Source organism: Gorilla gorilla, chromosome 15 (assembly GCF_029281585.2).
Source record: "Gorilla gorilla gorilla isolate KB3781 chromosome 15, NHGRI_mGorGor1-v2.1_pri, whole genome shotgun sequence".
Classification (NCBI taxonomy): domain Eukaryota; kingdom Metazoa; phylum Chordata; class Mammalia; order Primates; family Hominidae; genus Gorilla; species Gorilla gorilla.
This window is the reverse complement of record NC_073239.2, coordinates 67034578-67045310: the sequence shown is the minus strand read 5'-3', so window position 1 is coordinate 67045310 and position 10733 is coordinate 67034578. Positions and strand designations below refer to the sequence as shown.

Here is a 10733-nt window from a genome sequence, read left to right as displayed (position 1 = left end):
CTGCTGACTGGCTGTGAGTTCTGAGGCAGGTCCCTCAGTCTGAGTTTGTTTTTTCACCTGTGAGACAGGAATGATGATAGTGGTGGTGACTTTTTTTTTTTTTTTTTTTTTTTTTTGAGACAGAGTTTCCCCTCTGTCGCCCAGGCTGGTGTGCAGTGGTGTGATCTCGGCTCACTGCCACCTCTGCCTCCTGGATTCAAGCGATTCTTGTGCCTCAGCCTCCCGAGTAGCTGGGATTACAGGTGCGCAGCACCACACCTGACTGATTTTTGTATTTTTAGTACAGTCAGGGTTTTGCCATGTTGGCCAGGCTGGTCTAGAACCCCTGACCTTAAGTGATCCACCTGCCTCAGCCTCCTAAAGTGCTGGGATTACATGCATGAGCCACCATGCCCAGGCTGGTGGTGACATTTGTTATGTTCACCCATGGAGGTCTTAGGGTTCTTGAACAGTAAGATGGATGTCAGAGCCAAACGTCAACTTGAAATCTGGATGGAAATGTGAGTTCCTGTGGGTATTTCTCACGGTTTACAAACGGCTTGATTCCTTCTTTCCCCTTCTCAGCTGCGTACCACATTTGAAAAGAACAAATGGGGCACCTGGACTTCCAGCTACCTTTGCTCACAGCAGCTGTCTGCAGATCTACTGCATCTCTGCATGAGCAGGGTCCTCAGCCCCTGCTGCATGGCAGGGGGTGGAGATGGACTATGGATCCGCTCCTCTCGGTCTCCCACGCTGGCTTCCTTTCGGGCCCTAGCTGATCCTGGATGAGATCTTATCAATCTTTTCCTCTCATGCTTTCTCTTCACAGAAGGTGACTCAAGACAAGAAGTCATCATCTCTCCTTATCTGCATCTTGCAGGCCAGGCCATGCAGCAGGTGCTCTGGGTACCAGCTGCCCATTGTTATGTAGAGGAGCAAGTTCCTGAAGGGAGTGGCTACTACAGGACAGAACCTGGGACACGCCAATATTTGATACCAATTATTATTACTCTTCTTACTGGAGCATAGTGGAGTGACCTGGTTTTGCAAATATGTTTCCTTTAATTCCTTCAACCTATCAAATGAAACAACTCCTCAGCTCAATACTCTGATTTCATTGTTCCTAGAAGAATTTAGGGTTGTAGACCTTCCCAGGCAGGCTGTAAATACTATTTTGGTCTGTGGGAGCTCCAAGACCTGATTGAAAGCAGCCTAGCCTGTGAGAAGCTCTGCTGTGGAGGATCAGGCAGCACTGGGACCTTGGGTTTCCAGGGTGCCAAGTTCTCACCAATCCTGGCCCCTGGGACAGGGCTCCCTCCAAGCCCGAACCTCAGGGGAAGGCTCAGCAGTCACAGCCCACCAGTGTCCTCTCAGCTGCCAACGCTGCTCAGAGAGGGAAGTGCTGCTGCTGCCTGGAGGGGCGCAGCCCTGAAGGTTACGGAAGACAGTGGGCAGAGAATGTGGAAAATCACCCAGAGGTTGCTGCTCACACTTCATGTCTTCAGAGCATCACCCCTCATTTTATAGCTGGAGAGATGGGGTGCACAGCCAAGGAAAGCCAGGAACAGGTTCTGGCTTCCATCACTCAGATACTCAGGAATCCATGGGTACCCCACACTGATTCACACTGTGCTGAGCTGTCCATGGCACAGAACCATTTGTCCACTGATGCTTCCTCCCTCCAGGGACACTGTCCATCTTCAACAAGGGAGGATCCCAGATACTCACCATGGGCATTCATTTTATAAAAGTCCCAACTGTGGCTCAGGGGTCGGTCCTTGCACCTTATTAGGATTTACCTATGACTTTATCTGCACTCACATAAGCACTAGGGGGACAGGAAGCTGTTACTGCAGTCCCGGGGGCCTCTCTCCCGATGCCTCCATTTAAAGACTTTGTTCTGTTTGTTCACAGTGTAGATCTACCGACTTTTTTGTGTGTCTATTTTAACTCACAAATTCCACGGCCTCCTCCTTGGAAGACAAGAACAGCATCTTCTTTGCATCTTGCCCCATCCTTGCACTTATTGCTCAGGAATAGTTGATTATCCAGTTCCATAATTAATCTGTCTTTCCTTGAGCACCTACAATATGAGTTCTAGGTTCTACAGGGAATACAAAAATGAGTAGACATGAATGGAGAGCAGGGCAAAAGAGTGGAGAAAGTCAGAGTAGTAGCTTATTTCATAAAGTTTGGTAGGAAACAGGAGAGAGACTGGGTTGAGAGGATTGTAGAAGTGCATGGGGAGGGAGGTTGTGGTTGAAGATAAACAGAGGTGACTAGCGGGTGGATAATTGATGGAGCGAAGGGTGGAAGAGCCTAGAGGGAAGGAATGGGCCAGGCACCGTGCTGAGCACAGGCAGATTGATTCCTGAAAAAAAGAGTCACCTCTTCAGCAAGACTAAAGGAAGAGGGAGGGAAGTGAAGGTTGGGAGGGAAGGGAGAATGGAAGGAGATGTAGCTAAATTTGGACACAGATGTGAAAGAGAAAATGGCTCACCCTAATGTCCTCAGGTTTTCACTGTTGAATGAAGGAAGGGACGTAAGCCCCGACATTAAAGCACCAAAGTTGACAAGGATCCATTGCTGGGATGATTGGGGTAGCATATGCGAGTCAGAGAGGGCCATGTGGCCTGATTGGGGGAGGTCAAGGGAAAAGGAGGGGAAAGGAGAGCAAAGTTGGGGAAATAGGAATTATCTCTAGGGCCATCTTTTCTTCCCTCTCCCACTCACACCCCATGTATCAGGATCCTGAGGCCCATCTGGCCTTCCCCAAGTTCTGAAGTTCTCTCTCCTTCCCTCGTGGTGTACTTCGCTGGCTAAGTAACTACTTGCTGTTACTGGTTCAGTAGGTGCTCCTGGCTTTGTGTGCTCTCCTCTCTCAGGTACCAGTGTGATTGATATTCTTAGAAGATGGGAGAGGCACAGTTAGATTTTGGTTCACATAGTCTGTGATACTTTGTTATGGCAGCCCCAACAAACTAATACATTCATCTTACAGCTATATTTTAAAAGTATGAGATATTAGCCGGGTGTGGTGGCATATGCCTGTAATCCCAGCTACTCAGGAGGCTGAGGCACAAGAATTTCTTGAACCTGGGAGGCAAAGGTTACAGTGAGCCAAGATCACGCCACTGAACTCCAACCTGGGCAACAGAGAGAGACTCTGTCTCGAATAAATAAATAAAATTTAAAAATTAAAAGTATGAAATATATTTTATCAGCATTTTAAGGATTATTTGATATGTCAAAAACTGAGTTATAGAGTAGTTTAGACTGTATAAATAAACTAATCATAAATATATTCAAGAAGAAGGTATTTACTTAACAAAAGATTTAACATTAAACATTTGTTCAAATTCATCTACTCTTTTCAAGAAAAATATTTCTTAAAACAAGGTTTTGTTAACTATGGCAGAGTAGTCATTAATTTCCAGCAAACCTGGCTGCTTCCCCTATTAGCACATGGGATTAAATTATCTCCTGTGAAGGGACTGGTGTTTTGGGACATGGGACATTGTCTTAACCCAGGCAGCTATAACACATATACTGCAGACTGGGTGGCTTAGACCAGGGGTCCCCAGTCCTTGAGCCATGGACTGCTACTGGTCCATGGCCTGTTAGGACCTGAGGTGCAGAGCAGGAGGTGAGCAGCACTCCAGTGAGCCCCACCTCCTGCCAGATAAGCAGCAGCGTCAGATTCTCACAGGAGCGCAAACCCTGCTGTGAACTGTCATGTGAGGGATGGAGCTTGTGTGCTCCTTATGAGACTTTAATGCCTCCCACCACCGGTCCGTGGACAAATTGTCTTCTACATAATGAGTCCCTGGTGTCAAAAAGGTTGGGGACTGCTGGCTTAGACAATAGAAATTTTGTTGTTTAATTTTTTCACAGTTCTTGAGGCTGGACAGTCCAAGATCAAGGTGCCTGCATCTGGCGTCTAGTGTGGACCCTATTCCTGGTTTGCAGGTGGGTGTCTTCTTGCTGTGTCCTCACTTGGCAGAGAGAAAAGAGAGAGCAAGCTCTTGTGTCTTTTTATAAGGGCACTAATACCATTCATGAGCCTGCCACCCTCATAACCCAGTCACCTCCCAAAGGCCCTGCCTCCTAATACCATCACATTGGAGGTTAGGATTTCAACGTAGGAATTTGGGGAGGCCATAAACATTCAGTACATAACAAGTGCCTATAATAGAAATTCTTCTCACACCCTTTGAGTGCACACCACGCAGTGTGCTAGATGTCACTCCCAAATGTCATTCCCTGAATTCTCACAACAGGCCTAGGAGATGGGCAGGTATCCCATGGCACATACAAGAATATCAGAACTTAAAGTGGTTAAATAACCATCTGCAGTTACAGAGGTAATCATTAGGGAAAATGTTCCCTAGTTCTGATAGGCCAGGTGTAGATCCCAGCTCTGCTACATCCCCGCAATGTGACCTCGGCAGGCAGCTCAACTCTCTACCTCAGTTTCTTCATTTGTAAAGTGGAGACATGGTACTACGTACATCATGGGGTTGTTGGACAGATTAAATGAGATAATATATCTTCTTGGCACAAAGCCTGGCACATATAAAGTCCTCTAATGTTAGCTATTATCATTGCTTTAAGAAATATGGTAAGTAAAAATAATATCAGACACTCTATAGCAGTGTTTACAAAGAGCTTTCTGTTTTGTCAGATGAGGAAACCGAGGCTGAGAGAAGTTAAATGACTCAACTGGGGCCCCCCAGCCAGTAAGCTGTGGGAAGGGGACTCAGCCCAGCCTTTTGACTCCCAGCAGGGCAGAGCTGCAAACTTCTGACAGCCACTCCACTAGTCAATGTCCTTGAAATAATCAACACTCCTATCTCAGCTTAAAAATCATGTGTGTGTGTGAGTGAATTTACTGTGGAGGAGGGAAATGGCTCAGACTCTTATCCTGCTGTTTAAAGTTCTTCTTGCCTTACATCTCTGCTAGTCAGGGTTCTCCAAAGAAACAGAAACAATAGGATGTGCGTAGAGAGAGAGAGATTGGTTTTAAGGAATTGGCTCATGTGATGGAGGCTGGTCAGTCCAAAATTTACAGGGTGGGCCAGCAGCTAAAGACCCAGTAAAGAGCTAATGTTGCAGTTGAGGTCTGAAGGCTGCTTGCTAGCAGACTCCTTCTTGCTCAGGAGAGGCCAGCCTTCTGTTCCATTCAGGCCTTCACATGATTGGTGAGGCTTATCAGACGTTATGGAGGGCCATCTGCTTTACTGAAAGTCAACCAATTTAAATGTCAGTGTCATCTAAAAACACCCTCACCAGGAACACCCACAATAATGTTTGACCAAATATCTGGGCACTTTGGCCCAGCCAAATTGACATGTAAAATTAACCATCACAACATTTTTGCCTAGCTCCATCAAGAATTGGCTGAGAGATCTTATGCAAGGTACTGACCTTAACTCCCACTCACCACATGCCCTGGAAAGATGAAAAAGCGCTGTAGGATAAGGTTGAGTCTTTGAACCCAACCCTCCCATCCTTTTTCTTTCAGAAGAAGAATGCTGTTAATGGAGCAATTCACTTTGTTTCATTTTCAGTCTATCCACGTGTGGTATCAGGCTGGTAGGTGAACCTTTTTTTTTTTTTAAGTTTCCTCTTTTCTTTTGACATGGTGGTAATGTTTTACTTTTATATTAACTACCAGCTTGCATGCAACTAAAGGAACCAGGGAGGGAAGCTGTGTTTATAATCTTCTCTTTAATTGTGGTACTTGTTTAAGATTAGCTAAGCCTGGCTCATTTTTTAACAGTCAATTTTATTGAGGTAGAACTGCTGATTGCAAAAGTAGGTTTTAAAAAAATTCCATATCTGTATAGAAATGGTATAAAGCTAAAAGTTAAATTCTGTGTAAACTGAAATCGCACCATCTTGAATGTCAGGGAAAGGACATGCTCTGTAAACTGGTCTTGATGGTGGTGTGCCTAAAGTGCAGGGGCAAAATTAAGCCTTTTTTTTTTTTTTTTTTTAGGCTAGTCAAGTGAAGCAGTGGGAGTGGAGAATGAATAAAGAAATCTGTAACTGGTTATGATCCATTAGTTGTAAACACCAATGCACTCAGACCAGCCAAAAATTAGCCTCTTAAGTGTTAAAACTATAAAACAAAAAGCATCAGGCAGCAGATTTGTGAAAGTTTTAAAATTACCTCCAGTAATTTAAATTTAAATAATTTAATTAAATTATTAGGTAAACCCGCCAAGGCCAGTAAGCAGAAATTCTCACCCAGTAACCAAAGCAAGTAATAATTCTAATGGAATACTCAGCTGGCAAGATATCTGACGTATGGCAACGGAAGGACTCTAATGAATAAACTAACTACCTTTTATTTTTATGGTACTCTAAGGTTTTGAAAGGACTTTCATTGATATTAATCTTGTTTATTTCATCCTTACAACTACCTGATGCCATGGGACAGCCAGATCTCTTTCTCCCCATTGAGACTAAGAGAGGTCCAGGGTCATATAGCTGCAAAGTGGCAGGGAACAGAACAGACTGAGATCATCTTTCCTCTGCATTATCATCAGTCCAAGGTCTTTGTAGGGTGCCTGAGACTCACATCTAGGGCCCGGGGTGGGTGAAGGAGAACGATGGACAGAATCATTATAGAAGAGAATTATGGCTATTCTTGCAATTGACCCATCTCAAGAAAAATAGAGTTCATTCAAAATGGTATTGCCATTTTGAATTAGAGATTTTGGGTCATATAAATGTACAGGCCTGCACATTTACTCCCCAGAATGAGACAACCCAGAAGAAAAATAAAAAGAGAGGGAATGAGCACTTTAACAGAATTTAAATATTACTCACTTTTTCACTCCCAAACCTTGAGGAATGGCAGTGGAGGAGGGTGAGGGAAACAGTGCTGCTGGGGACAGTTCTCTCCCTGAGAGGAGAGAGTCACACCGCCAGAGCTGTGAAAGATGAATCACATCTTTTACATCAGGACTTGGTACAGATTTCCTGGGAAACTTGTCACTGAGGATATAATAGAGATGACTGTTCTTTTGAGGAGATTAGCATTTTCTGGAGGGAATAGTATAAATCAATTTGGGGTTAAATGGCAAATTAAGATGAAAATTAAACGCGTGTAATATGGCTTTTGTGGGCTGTGTTCACCTCTCCAGGAAGTCGGCATGGCCAGACTACGTGAAAGAGAAAATGTCAGACTTGGTCGCAAAAGTGAAAAGGGGTGATATTTTTGATCTCACCTTCCTTGACAGGAGGGGTTCTTTTTAAAATCGAGATGACACCTCTCAGTTTACAAGGCACTCCCCTGTGTATCATTTACGCTCTACCAAGCAGATGCATGGTTCCTGTTTTCTAGATGAGATAGCTTAAGGCCACAGCTAAAGGCACATACTGGGCCTGCAGCTCAAAACCCGCGTCCTCTCCACTCCATCACGAGGCTGACCCCATCAGTCTCTAGATGGGGGCAGAGTGGCTGATGCAATGACTTATTGGCTCCTTGTTATAACGGTAACCAACCATATTGTTCTGCCCAGACATGGGAGAGTCCTGGTCAAACTAAGACGATTGATCACCCTACTTCTATATTTTCATTAGTACTCACAGGAGATTCTCCAAGAACCACACTGAATGCTAAGACATTTTAGGACAAAGCTATATATGCATGGGATTTGCATATAGTTTCATTCTACCCAAACAGTATTTGCCAGCATTTTAAAATTTACTCTTAACCTCCTAAGATTGCTATTTTGATTTCTTTTTCTTCTTCACTTCTTTATAGTTCTTCATTGTTATTGTCTCAGATCACCAAAAAGTGGACAGGGAGGAGGAGTGGAAGCAGGGAAAAATAAGGAAAGAAATACACTGGATCCCATTGTTTACAATGTGGTCTTGGCTCCAGTGTGTTGAGGACCGATCTATAGCAGGAATTCCCAAACTTGAACATGGTGGTGGGAAGCCTCTAAGACAGCCCCCAGGATTCCCGCCTCTTGCCATTCATGCTCTTGGTTAATTCTCTTCCCTCTTCCCTTGAGTAGATTTGTCTTGAGGGCTCACTTTTGTGTTTGTGCTTCACCTCCACCCCCCACTTCTCTCTTTCTCTCCCTCTCTCCCCTTCCCTTTCTCCCTCCCTCCATCCCTCCATCTCCCTTTCTAACCATGGGAAAGGCCAGATGCCATGCTGTGAGCAGCCCTATAGACAGGTCCCTGTGGTGAGGAACTGATGTTTCCAGGACCCGAGGCCTGCTGAGGGCCAGTTAGGTGAGCTTGGAAGCAGACTCCCTAGCACCAGCAAAGGCTTGAGATGACAAACATCTTGACTGCAGCGCCATGAAAGACCACGAGCCAGGATCATAAGGCCAAGTGAGTCCCAAAGTCCTCACCCATATAAACTGCAAGATGATAAATATTGGTGGTTTTCAGCCTGATTTTTAGGGTAATTTGTTCAGAAGCAATAGATAACTAATACAAATGTATATCAGAACCACTTAGATAACAACTTAATAAAATGTGTATTCTGGGTCGCACCCCCAGAGATACTATTCAACAGATGTGGCCTGAGATCTTTGCCTTTTCACCAGGAATCCCAGGAGAATCTGAACTGAACAAATTTCTGCTTGAGAGCACATAGAATTAACTCTCACCTGGGAAGGCCTGGCCAGAGGGAAGACCATAAGGAAGGCAGAATTGCCAGATAAAAACAAGATGCCCAGTTATATTTAAATTTCAGATAAGTAACAAATAATGTTTTAGTCTTAAATGTACCCCATGCAGTATGTGGGACATATTTACATAGAAACAGGATTTGCCAATTATCTGAAATTCAGATATAACTGGGTATTCTGTATTTCTGTTTGCTAAATACCATCCAGAGGTCCCACAGGAAGTGAAGGCCCAGTGGGAAATAAAGTGGTGCCTCCTTTTCCTGGATGGCAGGATTTTTCTCCTTAAGGACGTGGAGGCCTAGGCTCTTCCTTCCTGTGGGGAGGTGGCCTCCAATGGCCTCGAAGTCTTGGTGTCCTTCTCCCCGAGGAGTTGCAGGTTGCCCAGGATGGGTCCTGCCCCTCCCACTCCAGACTCGCACCAGACTGAGTCACTCCTGGATGTTCTGGTGGGAGGGTTTTGGGGAGTCCCCCACACAGCCCCACCTTACCTCCAAGAGGCTGGAGGCCCCACAGGTGGGTACGGTGTTGGTGGCCAGCCCCTTGGTGGCCGTGGCCAGTGGGTGGGCGAGGAGACTGGTCCAGTCGGTGGACCTCATGCCTGGTGGGTGCCGCCCACGGCACTGGGTACTTCCTTGGTCCTTTTGGTGCTGTTGGCACAGCCTTTCCAGAGCAGTGAATGGATGCCAGTCTCCTCCCACACCCCTCCAGGAACGCAGACCAACACAGCTGCTCTATTAAATGTGTGCACTTCTTATTCTGAGTATGTCTGAGTCTCTGATGAGCTCTATTTATTGCAGCCCTCAGCCCTGTAAAGAGGAGGATGGTTCCAAAGAGCCCCGAATGCGGGCGGTTTTATGAATCAGCCTCTCACTTCTTTGTATATACTTTCTTGTCACGGGAACAGCCTTAATTTTGATGTTTATTTTGAACTATGAAATATAAGATGAATGAGAGTATGAGCGTATGTATGAGCGTGTGTGTATGAGCGAGAGAGAGAAAGACAGACAGAGAGAGAGATTAGCTGGATAGACTGAAATGCTTAAGGCAGGGATGGAAGATGAAGACTGAGAAAATGTGTGGCTGTGGTAGAATCAGAAACTTTAATATGTGCTTTGAAAGCAGACCTGAAAGTGAGGTGACATCACTCTGCTGTGGTTCGGCCTCACTCAGCGGCCTGATGCAAGCCAAACACCCACAGGAGGGGAACTCCGCTCAGTCTCTCTCCTGAGAGAAACTCTGGAGGTGTCTGACCTTTTGAGAGCAAGGAGGAGGTTTGGAATCAAGTGTGCAGAAGCTCTGTTTGTCCTGGAGGCTCTTAAAGGCTCCAGGAGAACACTTTGGGTGCTGCTTTATATGAATAAAACCAGCATGGCTAAAAAAAACATATTCAAAAAGTAGAATCCAAGGATGATGGTGCCACTGCACATCTTGCACGTCAGGAAGAATCCCACGTTCCTGGACCCCCACCCCCGGTGTAGCTGACTTGGAAAGCTGAAGAAGACCATGAAGCTAGATTTATAGGATGTTACAGAGCCAGAAGGTACTTTAATAATCTAGGCTAGGGCCCAGTGCAGTGGCTCCTGCCTGTAATCCCAGCACTTTTAGGGGCCAAGGTGGGAGAATTGCTTGAGCCCAGGAATTCAAGACCAGTCTGGACAACATAGCGAGCCTCTGTCTCTACAAAAAGTAAAAAATTAGCAGGGCATGGTGGTGCAGGCCTGTAGTTACAGTACTCAGGAAGCTGAGGCAGGAGGATCGCTTGAGCTCAGGAGATCAAGGCTGCAGTGTGCACTCCAGCCTGGGCGACAGAGCAAGACCCTATCTCCAACAAACAAACACAAAAAATCCGGCCAGGTTCCTGTCTAACAAAGAAGAAGCAAGGCTCCCACTTAGGCCTTCAGTTTGACTTCTCTGGGCATCTGAAGAATTAGTAGCAACCTCACAGATTTACTGTGAAGATTAAGTGCAATGACGTATATAAAGCCCTCGGCACTTTGCACTCAGTAAGTGGGAGCTGTTATTATTTCACGGGTTCTGTGTGCTTGAGTGCATCGTGGCAAGGTTGGGGTGGGCGGGGGGAGCTGTTTCAGC

The 10733-nt window shown here is 45.6% G+C and overlaps 1 protein-coding gene across 1 annotated transcript; it reads left to right on the top strand.

Moving 5' to 3' along the window:
* The first annotated feature begins 426 nt into the window (after nucleotides 1-426).
* LOC101137185 (putative uncharacterized protein encoded by LINC01599) lies at nucleotides 427-9412 on the top strand. The gene is made up of 5 exons (XM_004055146.4): nucleotides 427-500; nucleotides 1292-1589; nucleotides 3877-3951; nucleotides 7760-7928; nucleotides 9054-9412. Exons 1-5 carry the CDS (start codon nucleotides 427-429, stop codon nucleotides 9410-9412), a joined length of 975 nt encoding a protein of 324 aa, XP_004055194.1.
* The last annotated feature ends 1321 nt before the right edge of the window (nucleotides 9413-10733 follow it).

Bases quoted from the DNA above. Each gene is read 5' to 3' on its own strand.
- LOC101137185 (XM_004055146.4), top strand. From the start codon at position 427: ATGGAGGTCTTAGGGTTCTTGAACAGTAAGATGGATGTCAGAGCCAAA. The intron at 501-1,291 runs GTGAGTTCCTGT...CCCCTGGGACAG, and splicing joins CTTGAAATCTGGATGGAAAT to GGCTCCCTCCAAGCCCGAAC. The intron at 1,590-3,876 runs GTACCCCACACT...ATTTTTTCACAG, and splicing joins AGATACTCAGGAATCCATGG to TTCTTGAGGCTGGACAGTCC.